Source organism: Urocampus carinirostris, chromosome 10 (genome assembly GCF_059441175.1).
Source record: "Urocampus carinirostris isolate Australia breed hairy pipefish chromosome 10, RoL_Ucar_1.0, whole genome shotgun sequence".
NCBI classification, from domain to species: Eukaryota; Metazoa; Chordata; class Actinopteri; order Syngnathiformes; family Syngnathidae; genus Urocampus; species Urocampus carinirostris.
Genome location: NC_142358.1, coordinates 36,580,021 through 36,600,275, shown reverse-complemented (window position 1 = coordinate 36,600,275; position 20,255 = coordinate 36,580,021). Strand labels below are relative to the sequence as shown.

At 38.1% G+C, this 20,255-nt stretch overlaps 1 protein-coding gene across 4 annotated transcripts in view; it reads right to left on the bottom strand.

The window, feature by feature from the left end:
• Nucleotides 1-422: 422 nt before the first annotated feature.
• The window catches only part of igsf9ba (immunoglobulin superfamily, member 9Ba), a 130,068-nt gene continuing 110,235 nt past the window's right edge, over nucleotides 423-20,255 (bottom strand). For 2 of the 4 annotated variants that reach the window (XM_088345384.1, XM_088345385.1), the window contains 4 exons: nucleotides 19,224-19,310; nucleotides 16,463-18,085; nucleotides 10,828-10,961; nucleotides 423-9,278 (listed from right to left, as the gene is read on the bottom strand). In XM_088345384.1, coding sequence (XP_088201510.1) covers nucleotides 9,073-9,278; nucleotides 10,828-10,961; nucleotides 16,463-18,085; nucleotides 19,224-19,310 — 2,050 coding nt within the window. In that variant the 3' untranslated portion in view covers nucleotides 423-9,072. Of the gene's footprint in view, nucleotides 9,279-10,827; nucleotides 10,962-14,496; nucleotides 14,540-16,462; nucleotides 18,086-19,223; nucleotides 19,311-20,255 lie in introns of those variants that run through there. The other 2 variants (XM_088345387.1, XM_088345386.1) reach the window with 2 other exon arrangements.

The following is a 20,255-nucleotide window of genomic DNA, read 5'->3' as shown; positions in this document are numbered from 1 at the left end:
CTGTCAATCAGCAAAAAATCCTCATAGGAGGATGAAGAACAGCAAGTAAATGTGTTCAACGTCCTCGATGTCCAGTTGTATTAGACATAGTATTTTCCAATTATCCCAGTCATCGAGATTATACCAGCTTTATTATTTTCAGCTCTTCCGGTAGAATATATCCTATCAATTGCACTGAATGTCCAATATAAAGATTTGGAAACAGTGATCTTGCCGTGGGAATGGGAGACGATCATGTGACCAGAAAGGACTCTATGGGTCTAATGTCTGAGCTCTCTGCAGCGTTCAGCTGTTTTAAACCTTACTTTATTTTTTTTGACTGATATATTAACCATCTCTCTGTGAAATAGAAATTGTTTCACGATCCAATTAAACAGTTCAGTAAAAACAATGCATAATAAGAACAAAATACAACATGGAAGACCTGTTTTATCTTTTTTTATTATATCAAAATACAAAAATTTGAGAGAAAAACTTCTTATGGGACTAAGCGTTGGACATGACATGGTGACATTACTGTGATCATATTCTTGCAGGCGCGGCATGTGGTGAAAATGAGTTGATATGGTGCGCTGAAGCGGCCGTAACCTCTGCCCGTAGTGCCTTTTCTCCACTAAAAGAGGCCAGGATCAGAACCAGGCCAGAGTGAGTTTTCTTTCTTCATGTTTTTTTTTTACATTGTAGCTTTTTTCATTTCCGTTCACACACGCACTATCGCTCCGACACGCATACAGAATCATAAAATTACTTTACAGATTCCACTTGACAGCGGTGAGAAAAGTAATACAAATATCATACATAAGGCTTTGGTACAGCACCATACAGTATGAGTTAATTGCTCACAATGGGTCCGTGTTAAACCTGATGACAGGGCGGAACAATGAAAGAGTAAATAAAACCGGTTCATTGCACTGAGATATTTACAAATGTGGATTTTGCACCCAAACGCCGAATGTAAACATGTGATGCACAGCACAGAATCGGGTGAATGGATGAAAAATGGAAAATGTTCTTTCCTTTGAAGCACTACGTGTCTTGCTTGCTTGATTATGATGAGCATTTGACGCTAAAACAGTTAACAACGTAGTGCTTTTTTATTGTAGCCTACAATAATAAGAATAATAATCAATAATAATAATAATACATTCTAGTTCCTCAGTGCTGGTACACTTGAAAAAACAGAGAATATAGAAAATACTACATCTTATTCTAGGTTTTTCTGTCCATCAACAACCAGCTCAAATGTCCATGAATGATTGCTAAATGTTTTGTTTTGTCCCTACATGCAAGATTAATATAATGAAAATAATCGTTAAATATCAAGCCGACAGGGGCTAGCGAAGCAGAGAAGTTCTGACCAAAAACAAAAACAACGGAGCTAACAGTACGTCCAAAGCAGCCCTCTTTAAAACACTGTACATGTTGTTTTTTTGAGAATGCGAGGAAATTAAAAAAAAGATCTCGGAAGACGAATTCCTTTCCTTGGAGTAGGGGATGTGTAGGCGTGTACGAATGCGGCTAACTGGTGCAGTACAGCAAGGATTACGAGAGCCTTCGCCCAGTGACATCACAGCATCTTCGCCAATAATGAAACGTTAGATTTTCTGCCATTTTTCTTTTCACCATTGTTTTCACAATTGGGTTGTCTATAATTGTGTCGTATTGTAGGTTAAACTGAAGAACTACAACCCAGCTAGCATTTTAAGAGTTTTCGAGTAATCCCGAATACATTTCTGATGTTTTAGTACAGAAGTGGACTTTTTCATTCGGCCCGTCTAATTAAAATGTTGAAAATATAATGGCTGCGCGTATAAAAGAGTAAAATAAAATGTTCTTTTTATGAAAGTGTGTTGATTTGGTGCCACCCTTGTCTTGAGTGTCACTAACATTTAAATAGTTGGCAATATATTTTTTTACTTGCGATTTTTAAATTGTATTTATTTTTAATATAAAGATATTTATCAAATTTAATGAAAAAAAAACAACAACAACTGATCTAGCTATATTTCATTTTGTGTATTTTTAATGTATATTCTCAAATTTTGCTTTAAAAAGGGACATCATTTATCACCTTGCTTTAATTCTGAATGTCTTTCTAAACCGATTTGATTAAATGGTTTATTCATAGATAGACAGAAAAAGGGCTGTCGTAAATGTGACATATTCGTCTAATTGTAAACATTTTTTGTATTACACATATTTTAACACGTGTGATTACCGTCCTTTTTCATACATACCTCCATTTACAGTGTACAATTCTTTGTTTTAGCCCTAAGAACTTAAAGCAAAGAAAAGAGACATTTCTGTCACTCTTAGCTGCATTCACTTTAAATCTGTTGAAATCTTAAATGTCTCTTTGCTGCCCTTTAGTTTTATCTAATCAACTGCTGTATTCACTTTAGAGTTGTGTGTTAAAATTAGGGTATTCTTTTTCTCATCTGTGTTCAATTTTGCACTTTATTACTGTAGAGTTGGGTCAAAGACCTTACGACCTGTTACCTGACCATTACCTGACCAGTGCATTGTTCCTCAAAAGGTAACAGACTGAAAATCCTGCACTCTTGCAGTTGTTTTAACAAAAAGAACATAATATTAAGTTAAAAAGGATTTCTTGATTATTTAATGACTTGATTTCTTAAACCATTGAATTACTCTTCTTTATTAAGGTGTACAGTATATGTGATATTAAGCTTATATTATCATAGTAGCATATAATGCAGAGTGGCAAAAAATTGACAATATATTCGTAATTGGTGATTATTTGTTTAATGTAGCGTATGAAATTCCTAATTGTGACAGCCGTAGACACAGACAAAAGGAAATCTAACATATGTTTGAGTAATCGTAAATGCACAGCATTGCTGTTATTCTAAAACAATTACCACAATTTTGTTTATTTTTTTTTTTTTTTACTTTTGCATGACAGGATCGTGCAAAAAATCTAAATAAAAAATAAAACAATAAATGCCAAAAAATCGAGAATTATCCTTTTGAAATGCCAACAACTATATGGGAAAGAGTAGACTGGCCTACATTTACTTAAAGGTATCCGATTCCGGACAATTGGTAGATACAAAATATAAAACCCATACAATGCGGCCCGATACTCAAAAACTTTGCCCACCCCTTTTCCAGTAAGATTCGTTTGCCTGTATCGTATTCATGCCAACCACACCTTTTTACTTATTTTTAAAAAACAGTGCTTTAAAATAGCTGTGTTCCAATTGTTTTGGGATGTTTGAATGTTTTTTTTTCTGCGTGGTTAAAAAATTCATTATCAAGAACTGCATCCCAGGCTTTATATGTGCACTGATTAAAATGCCTTGAAGAAATGTGTGTGAAAATGCTGTGACATCAGCGTGGAAAGGTTCAATTTGCCACTGGAGGTGTGGCAAAATGCCTCTGCAGCGGCGTGCTTAAGAAAAAAAAATTGCTGACTCGATAGCTGAGCTCCTCGTCATTTCCCTCAATTTAATAGCGTCCGCGCTCGTTGTCAGCACTACATTTTTAAGAGGGTACCTTGGAAGCACTGACTCATACACACACGCTAACATGTTGAGGTCATTTGAAATTCACAAATTGTAATATTTTCTTTTCCCGAGGTGTGAAAAGAGTGTACAGCTATTTTTTTTCCAGAATTGTCTATTACCACCATCGTACTCAACACGGCTATGATAAAGAGACAGCTTTAGTGTTACCAGGGAAGCATCCCCCACCCAAAAAATAAGAAAAAGTTGTATTTTTTTCTACTCTACAGCACCACAACGTTTTGAACGTAGCACCAAGTCGTAATGCTGAGAAGCCACTAACAAGCACGTAAACGCTAGATAATGTACATAGCTTCTGTCCGAGGAGCTAACGTTTAGTAGCTTTGGATGGCTAGTTGAAAGTTAGAAGCTTCCTTGTCAGGCTGTTCCAGTATAGAGTCGATCCGGCTTCTGAGGTAGTATCGGAGCCGTATTGTGGTATTTTCCAAGAATAACTGCTTTCCAGACCTTATTGTGTTGAGAGCGATTTTTTTTCCAATTATTATTATTTTTTTCTAATAAGTTTCAGCGATATCCTGATTCATGATGTTGTAGGGATGGGTGAATTTGTATTCTTTCCTATATTTTCCAGCAAACAATAGTACATAGCTCTATTTCATTAGACAGCAAAAGGTAGTGGATCAGGGGTGTCAAACATACGGTTCGCCACCAGATTTATACCGGCCCACGAGAAGATGCTGAGAGAAGCACAAGAGAAAGATATGCCATATAATGTGAAACAATGAACTGCAGTTTTAAATATGTTGCCTGGATGTCGCAAAAGTGAAGCAATAATCCACCCTCTGCAGCTGTATTTGCTGACTTACATTTTTCAACCAGAGAACATTTAAAACAGCTTAGAGGTATCAGGTATCAGCTTTCCAAATTTGGGTTATCATTTTCATTAAGATATGAATAAAAGGAGGAAATACTTTTAAAACATTCAATAACTTCTACATAAATATGTGTTAGTGTACTACTTTAGTCACTTTCCAGTTTGATAGGTTTCCACGGGTTGAATAAATTGTAGCAGAAATTAATTTGATTGTTTAGATATTCAATCTTGGTGAAGGGAGGGTAAAAGGGAAAAAAAAAACCTCAACAATTGTTTTATAATTAAATCTTATACCTCTTAATCATGATTTAATTGTGCCTCCTAAAAATTCCCAACCCTACAGCTAAGGCACATGTTTATGTCATTAATTTACAAGTCTGGCCCCCGTGAGAGTGTTTTTTTTTTCTACCATGTAGCCTCAAAGCTTAAATGAGTTTGACACCCAGATAACAGATTACTCAACTCCTTAAAATTGCAGAATAGAAATAAGCATAACATGTATGTAAAGTAAGATAAATTGTAAGTAAAATGATACAATTATCAAGTATTTCTAAATGTTATAAAATCACCCATCCCTAGTGTCACAGCTCTGTTCCAGGAATAACTCGGTCTGCGTGAAAGCGTTTCTCGAAAATCTACGTCTAAGGAATAATACGTTTGTAAGATAAAATATACGAGCAGAAGCAACAGGTCATACGCCGCTAACATTGTTATGTTCACTCTTCTGGGGGTAAAACCTTGTGCGCTAAAAGCATGACAAAACCAGGCACCTTAAAATGGTTCCACCTTAAGTCAATAAAGCAAATACTATATATCTGTCTCATTTTTGTACATCCTCATTAGAAGGTCTTCCCATAAAACAGAGTTTCTCTTTACAAATACATGTACAGTACATAAGAAATATAGATTCTTTTTTGTTCTACTTAAATTTCCATCTCTTCGATGTGTGTAGGTGCTGTCTTTCAAGCACAGTGATATTTCAACTCTCATCTGAGGCAAATTTCTTTCATATTCGCATGATTGAAAAAGCATAAAGAAAAACTTTGTAAAGGGGCCTAAGAGTACAGAACAGCTTAAAAAAAAACGTCAGCGGTAAGTCAATGCAGTGCGACTTCGGAACATTCATTTCCTGTACAGCGAAAAAAATACATTCAATATCGGCTAGTGTCCGAAAAATGAACAAGCATACAGAGTAGGAGCTAGAAAGTGATACATATTTCTTAAACAGTCGTGTTAGTTGTGGTTGGATACAGTGGACCCTTGCGACTGATATGTATGCCAAAATAATTTTTGGGATTTTTTATGGGCGTGTTATCTTTGGCCTTTCTTTTTGTGTGTAAAATATTAGTCAGAAAATCATTCAATATAAGGCCCAGCATGTATTTGTTTTTCGTCTAAGTGGTAGTATTGTACCAAATTCCTTAATACAATAAAAGAAAATGTTAAACTAAAATGGAAACATATACTGTCCTGCTCAGCTTCAGGATAGCGGGTGTCTCGGCTAAAATTAAGGAATGAATTATAAATGTTATATTATTTAAAACAGCAATCACATTAATATGATTGCAGTGAAAAGGGAGACAAAATTGCTATTGCACTTCCGTAAAATAATGTATAAATGATTCAATAATTCGTGTGAAAGTCTGAGTTCTTTCTGTTATTGTCTACATTATTTCTGAGATTTTAATGAAAACAAATACCTCGGAAATATGTAATTTAGATTTTGTAATTAGTTGCTAATTACGTAATATATATGTATTTTTTGCATAATATTTATATACTGTACTTGAAGTGAACAAAACCTGAGGTAAAAACAAGGTACCTGAACCAAAAATGTACCAAAAAACAATATTTCCCTTCATTTAATTTGAATTTGATTTGAGATTTTTTATGACATTTTTTTAGAACATAGTGGTAATTCAAAATCTTATAAGCAGTAGATTTAGATGGTAAGGCGCCCGCTTTGAGACTGGGAGGTCGGTGGTTCGCGCCCCGGCCGAGTCATTCCTAAGACTTAAAAAGTGGTCGGCGGCGCCCTCTGTTGGCTGCGGCTGCATCGGCTCGCTACAACGGGTCAGTTGCAATCGACATTTCGTTCTGTGTACATTGTTACACAGAATGACAATACAAGGAAATTATTATTATTATTATTATTATTATTTGTTAAATTTTGAATTAAAATATGATTTTGGAATGGGTGAATTTGGATTGTCTCAATAGCTTTGCCAGCAACCCGTAGTACCATCAAGATTTTTTTCAGTTTGGAATTTTTAAGATGATTTTGTGATGAGTGAATTTGGATTTTTTTCCTATCTTTGCCAGCAACCTATAGTGATGACAACATTTCCTACATTTGAAGTTCAAATACATATGGGAGGGTGGGGGGGGCAAAAAATAGTACAAAAATAAAACGTGCATATAATCTTTAGTATTTTCCGCTTTTAGCAACAAATAATGTTTAAGGATGGCATATTTCTAAGTTGTATATAAATACGTGTATATAATATTTGAGAAAGTGAATTCCCTGCTAACATTAACCCCTTACATCAGTTACATCAAGTTTCTATATATCCAATTTTATAAACATGTTTACACACAACACCCAATGCTAGCCTTAGCGCTAGCAACTAATGAAATGCAATCTAACTGTTCCTGTAATTTAATATACGTTCACAAGTACTGTATGTATAGGGACGACTGGTAAGTCCCCTGGAATGCTAAAAATACTGTTGTATACAAAGTCTTGTTGTGGCTGCTGTTTTGGTTAGCATTCAATTTTTATAGAATAATGAAAGTGAGTTTTTCTCAATCATTAATTCTACGGTAAAGGAAAACCCTATAACAGCTTTAATAACTAACATATTTTAAATGCGTTTCATTCACAAGGGTCCGCCGTATTCTATTCATTGCTTTTTAGCACTTTCTAGCTTTATGAGGCCTCTTATGCTTGCAAAGTTCCTATTTAACATGCAGCACCTTCATTCTGTCTGCATTAACTTTTATATATTCGTTTATTTATTTGCCTTTTTGTCCTTTTGTAGCCCTGTGCATTCCGCATGTACTCAAAAATCTGTAGCCGAAACTAGAAAAAGCCAACGAATAAAACAAGTCATGCAACCGCTCTGACTAAAAGAAGAACATAAATAAAAACAGCAGTATGTAATCCTCCCCATCAACAATAACGAGAGAAGGCGATGGAAAAGGCAAGTTTAAGCTAGAAAAAAGACGAGCGCAAAGGCAAATAAAGGCACCTCTATTTGTGCCACACACAAGCAAAATTCATCTTACTCAAACTTTTTACGATTGGTCACCCTGTTCGTCTAAAACCTCTCCAATCGTCGGCGACTCTCCTTTGTAACATCGACACGTTAAGACAGTCTCAGTAGATAGTACCGCTACATAAACACAAGCTAATAGCGAGAACCAAACACTAATTAACGTGTCAGGGAAACAAAAGGGAGCACATAGCATTATTCAAACCTTATTAGCTTTTTTTTCTTCTCCATATGAAAAAAGGTCAAGTAGGTACAGTATACCACGAGAAGTACAGCAACTCTGAGGTATATTTGGTGGTAAGAACCCTGTGTTTGATTACTGACACTATTTGTATTGTAGGGAAGTCGGTGAGTGGACACACCGGTCTTAACAGTACACTGTATAACTGGAAAAACATAAGGACAGCCGCCCGTTTTCTCCTTTTTGTGTGAGTGAAAAAAACTTTTTATTACTATCGAACGGAGCTTCACTCCTTTGTTTTGCCTATTTATTTACATTTTATATCTTTTATAATGATATGAGGAAAAGCAAGACCTATGAGAGCCAGTTTGAGAAATAAATGATAGTTGTTGTCATACTCTCAAACATGCACAACTATACAGACATAGTCATACTCGTGCACAAACACTACTGTACTCTCTTTTACAGTACGTACTACTATACTCTCATACACAGTACTATATTCTCACATGTACTACTATACTTTCATAGACACACTACAATACTCTCTCACACATATTACTATACTCTCATACACACTACTATACTCTCTCGCACATGCCACTATTTTGTCATACACACATTACTATACTCTTAAAGACTTTACTATGCTCTCATACGCAACAGAAATACTCATATACTCTTCCACATATACCATTATACTCTATCACACATACTACTACCCTGGGAGCGATTCCAGTTTGATGTCAAACTGTACAATATATACTCACAGATCAGTGTGCATCACCATGGTTACCAGAAATACCCAAAGTGAAACATCACAGGGTGAAAACCCTTATAGTAATAGCAATTTCAATGGTGTGTGAGAGTCTATAGTAGTGTGTGTTGGGAGTATTGTAGTATGTGGTTGAAAGCATAGTAGTGTGTTGTGAATGTAGTATGTATGATGATAATATGTGTGAGGGGTTATAGTAGGTTGTGTAGGAGAGACTATACTTTTGTTTGTGCATGGGTATGACTGTGTCTGTTTGAAAGTATAGTTGTGCATGTGTGAGAGTATAATGTCACATGTGAGAGCAAGTGCGATTTACTTCTCAAACGGCCTCCCATACAAATCTATTGTTCACGTCGAAACCTTCCGCATTCGAGAGATGATAGGAAAGCTATCAGCTCCATACTAAGATCAGAGTGTGGTGCGGCTGGGGTTGAGGTGGCCTCGAATCGAGTTCAATGGCTTGGCCTTCCCCCGCGAGTTTAGCGTAGAGTCCCATAATTGGGGCCCTCAGAGTCGGCCCCGGTCAGGATGCCGGTCTGGTCGTCCTCAGAGCGCCTGCGATGCAGCAAGGAGGTCAAATAGAGATAGGGGTTCTTCTTAGTTTGCCTATTTCTCGTTCGGCCGAGCGATTCGTCCTGGTGGGTGCTGGTCTGACATGGCCGCTGGGTCTGAGAGGGAGACACACCTAAAGGCAGTGGGGATACAAGGACTTATTCCTTGCTTTTATCATTTCCCGAACACCTCATCCCTGGCTTCTAAAATTGCAAATATATTATAACCACTTCTTAACAGACGGAACCTAGGATTACCCTGTAAATTTTGTTTTGAATTTTAGAAAATATTGCAATATTATTTTAGTTTTGGGTCCTTTCCTTTTTCATTTTGCATGTTAAAAGTCCATTAAAGTCTTCGGTCCTTATTTGGAGTGTCTACTAAACTTTGAATTTAATAGTATGTTGGCAAAAAATATTCTTAAAGCAAGCAAAATTGCATAAAATATTTCCTTTTCTTTCATTCATAAAAAAATGTCCAAATTATTAGCATTTTTTTTTTGATGTAGAGTAACAATTCTTAAAAGGGCCGTGTACCATTTAGTGCCTCCCAGTGGTACAAAAAAAAACTTTCATTCAGTAAAAAACGTTGATTTGAAAACTCGGCAAAAATAGATAAACTGTTAAACCAATGCTTATTTTTATAAAAAAAAATCATGGGTCGAGAAATTTTTATTTATTTTACATGGTGAAATCCTGAGCTAGTTAATACAGTGCCATCTAGTGGTCAATTATTAGACCCTTGGTCTTTTATAATAATAATAATACACAATAATAATAATACTTGCAATGCACACTTATACGCACACACACACACATATACATATATATATATATATATATATATATATATATATTTATATGTATATATAATGTATATATATGTATATATAATATATTTATATGTATATATATATATATATATGTATACATATATATATATATACATATATATATGTATGTATATATATATATATATATATATATATATATATATATATATATATATATATATGTATGTATATATATATATATATATATATGTATATATATATATATGTATACATATATATATATATATACATATATATACATATACATATATATATATGTATACATATATATATATATATACATGTATATACATATACATATATATATATGTAAATATATATATATGTAAATATATATATATATATATATATATATATATATATATATATATATATATATATATATATATATATATATATATATATATATATGTATATGTATATGTATACATATGTACATGTATCTTCTCAAGGTTTCTTCATTTTCCTCATGCTGAGGTTTTTGAGTTTTTCCTTGCCCTCATGTAGGTTTTAGATCAGGGAATGGTGTAGTAATAGTGTTGTTTGCAATAATCGGTGGTCTTTGCAGCCCTTTAAGACTCTTTGTGATTTAGGGCTATACAAATAAACATGATTTGACTTGACAAGTCTAATAAACCAGACACACCCATTCAACTTGACAATGACAAAATTACACAATTGTGTCAAAGTAGAGTATTTAAATGCAGGTCATTTATTGGTCATTTTAAGTCTGATTAATTCTTATAAAGAACTCTCCACAAGAATACTGAGAGAATCCACTAAATTTCCTATTAAATCTGTAACTGATGGGATGAAAATCAAACCTTACCGATTCTCCTTGCAGAGGTTGCATTGTTATTATTGTTTGTTGCCACTCCCTTGGTTTTAGTGATACAGTGTTGAAACAGTGCTTGTAGACTCTCAGACCCAGCAGAATCATCACGAGCCCCACCTAGAAGATCCCTGAGGAGAGCATAAAGAGGGGAGAAAAGGAAAAAAAAGGTGTACAGCACACAATGTCCAAACATTAATCCAACATTCCATTTTTTCCTGTCAAAATACAGAAAAAATGGCGGCACATCGGTCGCACTGCTACTCAGTGGTCTGAAAACTCCACATACTATATTAGCACTGATGGATGATAAGCGTTAGACACAATGAGGAAAGACAGAAGACAGAAACGGTTGACATTTAAAGCAGTCATTATGTGAAGGACCCGATTCCCCAACGTCAATACATCGTTTTGCTATATCAAATTGTTGTTAATAGAACCATTCATGTTTGGTTTCTGGTTTCTAACAGCGGAAGCAGTTAATAAGCATTTAAGGGCTTTACATAATGACTGCTTATGAGAGGCAAAACTGTTCACTTTTCCGATTAATAGAGATGCTGAATAACGAATGGCTAAAAAAGGGATACAAATCAACCCTTTTTTATATTAAGGAGTTTGTTTTCATTGTATCAGAGTAGATCCCTCAAACATTGACAAAATCATTATTAAAGGATTTCAAATGAAGTTTGAAACATATTGGGCCTTGTGGCATTGGGACCTTTGGCTGAAAAAGTAAAGTGTGCAACTCCAATTTTAATGAAAAGCACGCTTATTCAAATAGGCTTAACATTTATTTGATTTTATTTTTGTTTTAAATCTACCGTATTTTCAGAACTATAAGGCACACGAAATTTAAACTAATATGAAATGATGGCAGTGAAATAAAACATGAGAACATATTGGAAACTTTTTTTATAGAACATAAAACATTATTATTAAATCTGGCTTCACTACAACAATAGATTCATTCATAAACGGTTACTGTATACGTTTATTCTGTTTTCACATTTACCTCAGGTTGAGGTTTTGAGTTTTTCCTTGCCCTCATGTAGGTTTTAGATCAGGGGATGGCGTAATAATTTGCAATAATCTGTGGTCTGTGCAGCCCTTTGAGACTACAGTATTTGTGATAAAGGGCTATACAAATATACTTGACTTGACTTGACTATTGGACACCAGCAAAGAAGATCGTTTAGGATCCCAGTTTGTTATTTTGACCCTGAACCCTCATTCTTGTCCATTACTTTGACTATTATGCACTGTTAGCATAATTGTCACTATGCGCTAATAATGTTGCTGTTTGATTCCCACATCCTTTTAGGGCAGATCTGCTTTTTGTAACCTGGGAGATTTAATAAATACAAAGGGCTCTATTTTTATAACGAGTTTCTGTTTTCTCCATTCTATACAATTCATCTCTGGTACTGTGGATAAAAATAGAGTGAAAATGAAATAAAATTTAACGCCTTTTCGTGTGCCACCTATATGGTGGTTTAGTGGTCAGAATTCTGCCTGCTCACTGCTGCAACCCAGGTTCCATTCCCGTTGCATCCAATATTTTTCGACTGATCTATCATTGCACAAATACGGTAGTCAAACGCAGTCTTTGTGTTCTTTTTTATGTTAAAAAAATAATTGCGTCATACACGAAAAAATACGGTAATTGATCTTTTAAGTGGCAGTATCCATCCCTTGTTGCTGTGGAGAGAGAGTGATAAACATTAGAAATAAGGTCATCAAAGACGATTTGGGGGGCAGTTGTCGGTTCAGTGTGCCTTTTGGACCGCTGCACGTTCTCCATATAGACATAAACACGGTACAGCACACGTCGATCGACATGAACACTGCGGCACAAGAGGCCCCGCCATGCCGACGGAGATGGTAGGAAGAAGGAAATGGCCGTTAAGTCACATGACGGTAAACGAGGAAGATGGCCATTAAAAAAAAAAAAACGCTCACATGACGGAAGGAAAGAAGCACAAATGTCACAGAAAAGTCAAGTTTTCTTTGTTATTTCTTTGCTTATATAGAGAGAAGTTCAGAGAAAGCATGCATGGCATTTTGCACATGGAACAAATCTTTAAAGGGGAATACTCCTTTCTATCGTTCAAGTGCGTCCTCTATTGATTCAAGACTGTTTTTCTTTTCTTTTTTTTACTATACTTATGCGCAGGTAAACATGTCAAGCAAAGCCACTCGCAAGCCTTGAAGGCCGCAGCAGGCTCACAATGCCTCAGCGCTACAACTCACAAATGCACCCTGCGGCCGTGATGATTAAATTACAGTGGTACCTCTTGATACGAGCACCTCCACACACTAGAATTTTGATACACAAGTTATTTCATCAAAAATCTTGCTTGCTTTACGAAGGAAAATCCAGCTCACGAGCAGTTCACGAGCAGTCCACGATACAACCACTAGAGAACATTCAAGATCGCTCGTGACCGCTCGCCCCTATCAGCTTGGTCCAGTTTTTACCTCCCGCCATCACGTGCCTGATTCCACAAACTTGGTTGAACCTGTAGAGTACCCTCATCCCGCAGAAAATTTGTTTTGATCGCATCTCCTTAATCGCATTTTATAGCGTCTCCTTTTTGTTGTTTTCTGTGACCTTAGCCATGGGAAACGGTAAGGTGTTTAATTAAAAAGGAGATGATGACAATTGAAGAGAAGCAGGAAATGATAGAAAAACCTAAGCACTGTGTTTGTGTGAGGGACCAAGCCAAGGAGTACAACCGGGAAGCAGTGAGTGCCAATCACAGAGCCGCGGAAGTATTTATGCAGCACTTCGCTGTAATAATTTCCGAGGGAAGGTATATTCCTGTTGCAAAAAACAGAGAAGAGAAGGGAAAACCAGAGAAACTGGCATCTACAAACAAGATTATTATAGAGGTAGTGGCCAAGAGGAAGTATGTTTCTGCTTTTGTGGCAAATGGTCGTGCGACTCCTCTTTTTAACAACAATTGGCTTACACATTTCCGTAACATTTTGAGGGGGAGGAAAAGACAAATCTCCCTGGATACGTTTTTATTTTTTTCAAAAGACCTGTAGAAAGTGATAGCTTGTGAGTCCAGCTTAAAGGACAATAGAAAGGAAAGAATAAAAATTGAAAGGGGAAAAATAACCATCATACTGTAAAAAAATGTGTTCATGTTCATTTAAAGTTACAGTAACCAAAAGTGTACAGAAAGTGCTTACGTATCATCAAAAGTGATGCGCCTTCACTCCTCACGCACTACCCCTAACCTTCATTACAGCGACTCGAGTTCCTCCTTGGTTTATTCCGTTATCATCTTATTTATCTTATTAATGTATTTGTTATGCTTAATTACTTATTGAATCTGTTTTTAGTGACCAGGAAGGTGTCTTATAGCTATTTAGGGTTCACTTTGCTTCTTTTGGGAGTTCAAGAATGGGCCAAGTTTTTAAATATTTAATATCGGGAGAATTTTCTTGTTACACGAGCAATTCGAGCTATGTGAGGATCCTGGTATGAATGAAGCTTGTATAAAGAGGTACCACTGTATTACCATTGGCGCCGCTCGCTTGAATCCAGCACAGAGGCACCACCACCTAAAGCGATTCCCCTTTAAAGGAGAGAGTGATTTGAGCCCTCCACCTGCTGACATCTCCCTCCCCTCTCAAACATGGGTCCAAAACCCTTACCTATTGCGGTGTGGGGGGCCGGGTCACAACGCTGCCCAGATAGCTGAGATCAATCAAAGACAAGTCAGGTAAGACCCTCGCCCGCTAAAAAACAGCGGTTCTAGACACTGCTACCACTTCCCTTTAGGAGACTGTTGGCGTGCCGTGCAACAGACTGTACTGGCTTGTATTTAGGCCACAAGGGTCACCAAAACCATGGGACATTTTGTATTTGCTATTGATTGCTGTAGATGGGATTATTGAATAATGATATATATTTTTAAAAAAGGATTCACAATCATTTTCATAGATGCATCTGAAGTAAAACAATTTTTACAAAATTCCTTACAAATGCTAAAACTAAAATGTTTTTGAGTACATTGCAAAGTCATGCACCCCCAAAAAAAAGACAATCAATTACCATCCTAGTTTAATGTATTATTTTGTTTATTTTTATGCAATTATTAAAGGAAATTATATGTTTAGAGGGCAGGCTCTTAGAGCAAAATACTGGTGCAAAGCAAAAATGAAAAAATCTTGCAGAATGCAATACTGTATCATAAATTCCAGACTACAAGCCACTACTTTTTTTCTACATTTTAAACACATTCTACAATACATGTTTACAATACATTTTACAATACCATGAAGCCTATGCTTTTGTTTTACGTGAGATGAATAGTGACGACTTCAGATGCGTGCCAGGCCCTTCATGCTGAACTTGGGGCGGCTAATACCCGGCAGGTCGCCTCGGCCGGCGCCTATTACTGGTGCCGCCTAGGAAATCCTACTGTTTAATTTTGTGCTGACATGATGTGATTTCTGCTTAGTGCCCTTAATGTCAAAGTGACGGCAGCGGGAGTAACTCGTCATCTAATTAGTGACGCGCAAGAATGGAAGAACAAGATTCCCACCATCAGCAGGAAAATGACTGGTACAGAAAAGTAACACATTGTGCCTCGATCAAAACACACATTTGCAGATTGTGTCCGCAGTTGTCAATCATAATCAATCACATTCTCAGAAAAAAATCAATGTACTGTCTTGACTAAAAATCAGAAGCCTGAATTGATTTATTTCTGTCGTAGCAATACTTGATTTTCTCTCTCTCCATCACTTTGTCATGTACGATGGCATGGGAGAGCCTAAGATAGTGTGCATGATCATGCAACTCTAGATAAAATGAGTTTCCTAATCGCGGCACAGTGTGTTACTTTTCTGTACTAGGTATTTGGCCTCTGTTTTTTTGTTTTAAATGTAAGGAATGAAAGTTAATTTTATAGGGCTTTTTAAGCCTGTGGCTTAAAATCCAGAGCGGCTTGTACAAAAACAAAGATGATTTTCTTTCTCATATTTGAACGTGTGGCTTTTAATTAGGTGTGCTCTATAGTCCAGAAATCAGGGTAGTATAATTAAAGGACATAGTGCATGACCAAATAGTAGAATATTGTAATTTTGGTATACGCATATATTTTTTCGTCAATTGAGGACTTCAATTATATTAATTTGAATGATACCTGAATGTTTGTGATTTTGTGGGTTTTTTTTTTTTTACTACGACCAATCATTTTACTTTTGTTTGTTCTACTACATTTTCATTATGACTTTGATTATACAGCAAAGGTTATATAAAGCTCACCGATCATGGATTACTTATGGCACGAACATGTTTGTGTTTTAACTATAATACTTTTCTGGCTCAGGATCTCAAACACTATTTGAGCTAGTCGCTGGAATTTTGAAGCTGAAGGTTCCAGATTTATTTTTCTTTTACATTATGTAATGGGCTATCGTATTGCTCAGTATTATCCAACAAATATGAAATTAAAGAGGTACTTCACCAAAAAAGAAGCTAAACATATGAATGCTCAATGCTATTACATGCCTTCTTTTTGATAAAGTGAGCCAAATAATGGATATCCATCTTAGTCATATTTACATAGAAGATATAGAGCAAACACAGAGAGACTGTGCAACGATTACCTACCCTGAGGCTGAAGCCTGGAGCTGCGAGGGCTCTGAGGGTAACATCTCCTCCTCTGTTCTTCTCTGAGACGGCCTTTGCCCAAAAACATCCCTGCCCTCCGGTGGGGGCGAAGGGGACTGTGAGGGATAACTGGCTGCTGTAGAGGCGTAGGACATGTGGGTGGTATGGTAACCAGGGCTGGCCTGCTTTCCCCCCTGACTAAGCGTGGGGGATGTTGTGAGGGAGGACCTCCGAGAGAAGGTGGCCGAGGCCTGCAGGGTAAGCTCGGGCATCTCCAGAGACCGAGAGGTTCGGAGGATGCCAGGATGGGGCGGCGGGCGCACTAGAATATCCGGAGAGCCCGGCTGGGTGCTAAGAGGGCTTTGGGAAAGTGGGGACAAGCGGGATGGTTGTAGTACTAAGGGGGGCAGGCTGGGGTCTGCTCGACGCCCAGCCCTCGGGCTGAGCCATGACTGGGGGCTACTACTTGGGGCTGTGCTTGGGCTCCCTGCGCGGGCTGCCGGGTCAGGGTAAGGCAACACTGGTACGCCCACTCCATGGGACGTGTGTCTGAGCTGGCCGAGACTTTGGGCCTGTTGCATAGCTAAACGCCTACCCGGAGGCCCCAAGGGCCGGTCTCTGCCTGCGGGAGCCACTGGGACCTCCAGCTGCAGGAGTCTCGGGCTCGTCGGGTCTGTCATGTGGGAGAGGTGGAGGCGACCAGGCGGCAGCGAGTGAGAAGGGTAGGAAGGTGGGTCGGGCATGTCCAGGGGATGATTTAAAGAATGGTGAGGGGGGAACATGAAGCGTGGACCTTCCAGACCAAGGAAGGGTAGCGCATGAGGCTGCCAGCTTTCAGGTGAGCGAGGGGCAGGGCTGTGAGTGTGAGACAAAGAATGGCCCGAGGCGGTGTACTGATGATGCTCCATCTCTCCGCTCTCCTCGGGGATTGAGGGGTAGCCGAAGGGCCCTTCAGCGGTGCCCGGTGGGGAGGACAGAGCGGAGCTATGTGGGCTTAGGTCAGGCATGTAGAATGGTGGAGGAATCCCTGATTCAACGCGGCTGCCAAGATACCCATAGTAGGGACCCTGGGGGAAGGCCCTGTAAAGGGCAGACGGGGCCTGCCCGGAAGCGTGGAGTGCATTTCCCTCTGCAAATCTCATACCTTCCATGGCCCTGTGCAGGTGGGGGCTGTAGTTTGGGGGCTGGGTGGACTCAAGGCTGGAAGATGTCGGAGAGAGTTGCGGCCGCAGCGTGGGCATTATGGGGGGCAGAGGCCCGGGGTCGAAATCATTCTCCTCGTCGGACTGCCGGAACTCTGGGTACAGGTCAGACTCTTCGGCAAAAGGGAAGCCCTGGATGCGGCGGTGCGGCGGGCTGGTTTCCATGACGAAGCGGCCATCAGGCCCGCGGCATATCAGCTCGATAGGTGTGGTGACTTCAGCCTCATGTTTGGATATGTTGTACTTCTTGCTGGTAATGGCACGCTTGGTTTTCTTGTAGAAAGAGAGCTCTTTTTCCTTGTCCCGCTGGGGGCTTGGCAGTTTCCTGACGTACAGCCCGGGTCCGTGGGAACCCTCGGAAGAAATGGAGCGAGGCCGAGATGGTGGTGAACTTTCCGGGCTAATTTTCCCTGATGACAACCTGGCATAAAGACACAGCGACAGAGACAGAGCTTTGTTAGTACATAAAGTATGAGGAAATGGAAAGTACTGTCAAGGGAGCAGAATTTCTTTGCAGACAAACATTGTTAAATATTGTATGTAAAGAAAATCAAACCAGTATCCCGGCATCGAAAGTGCCAAAATCAAACCACAAGTGATACAAATGATATACGAAAAGGCATTGGATCTCACCTCACCATAATGCTATTACTACTTGCGGTGCCAGAAATGAATGTTACAGAAAATCTTCCTGAAAGTTATAAATAAATGCAAAGTCTGATCCATCATCAGATACACCAAAGAGTTGTTTCCTTCGTCATGTTTCCTATATATGTAACTGTACATTTATAGTATCTGATGATGTGTCGGAGTTTGCGTTCACTTATGACTTTTTGTTTTCTCCATTCTTTAACATGAATTTCTGGCACGGCGAGTAAATATGATGTGATAACAAGATAAAAACTAATGCTTTTTGAATATCATCTGTATCACTCGTGTTCTAGTAGATAGGTTCCGGCTCTCTCACCGCTGCAACTCGACTTCGATTCAGGTTGTTTATAATCTTTAGCGATTTTAGTCAACAATACATTCGCTTGATCAATCATTGCCGAAATACGAAAGTATACCGTAAAGCCTCAAGTAGTCACGCACATGTACAATCATTGTATCCATTTCCAATCGTATTGACCGTATTTTGCAGGATATAAAGTTATAAGGCGCACTTTCAAATGTTTGCCCAATTTAGGGTTTTTAAGTCAACAATAAGGCGCACTTTCAAATGTTTGCCCAATTTAGGGTTTTTAAGTGCACCTTATAGTCCGGAAAATACGGTACTACTTTTATTAAAGATGACTTTTAAGGAAAATTAGATTAAACTTTTTTGGCTAACTAAAAATTAAAATGATGGAACAAATGGGGTTTGTGAAAACAAGTATATGGTGACAATAGTTTGACAGCACAACAGCTAACACAAAGCAGGCTTGAGACACTCACGAAACATGCTTGTTAAACGTTCTCTGCATGCACAACAAAAACAAGAATAAAAAGCCACAAAGTCACGCCGTTATGAAAACATGCATGCCAGGCCATTGCAGTGCCGTGCAGCGCAGCACACTCACAAGGGGCTGGCAGGCGGGGGCAAGAAAGTGCTCCTGGCAGGCTCGTCCCAGCAGGGCTCTACCCCTGGCAAGGGGGTAAGAGGAGGCCTGCGGCGGGAGACAAACAACACAGGCCTGGTTCATCTTTAAATGTATCACGAAGGTAGAAGTGGCCTGTTTGTGTCTAAATGTCATAAATGTATGAGAGGGCGTTTGAGAAGTAAATCATACTAGCTTCTCATATAACATCATACTCTCCCACATGCAAAACTATCCTCTCAGGATGACAAGCACTACTATACTCTTCCAAACACACCACTGAACTCTTACACATACTATTATACTCTCCTACACACTACTATACTTTCTAATGACTACTATATACTCTCATACACACACTACCATGCTTTAACACACGTACTACTATAGCCACACACATTCAACGATACTCGCACACACACACTACTATACTTTTTTACACACCATTAAAATTGCTATTACTATTGGGTTTTTTCACCCTTGGTGTTATGATCACATCACCTCTTAGTTTTTGCTAACCATGGTAATATGCGTGCAAGAGTGTAATAGTATGCGTGAGAGAGTATAGTAATGTGTATAAGAGTATAGTAGTATGTATGAGAGGGTACAGTTGTAATATCTCATGGGTATGACTTTGTATAAGAGTTTATTTGTGCATGTGTTAGAGTATGAAGTTCTATATGAGAGCCCCTATGATTTACTTCTCAAACGGCCTCCCATACAGATGTGCCCTTTCTCACTAGTAGCGTCATTTCTAATTTTTGTTTTTACACCCAAGACAGATGATTACACACAAGGTACAGTGAATGTGCAGCTAAACAAAATAGTGTTAAACACTGAGAGTCATGCAGAGAGCTTAACAGAGTTTGAGGTTAAAGGACACACATTGAAATTAATACACAGACACACACTGCTGCTACTCCAAAAGTAATCATTTTAGCTTTGTATTTCCTAGACTTGCTCCGGAGTACTAGTTGCACCAGCCATAAAATGCATTATAAAAAAAAAAAGCAT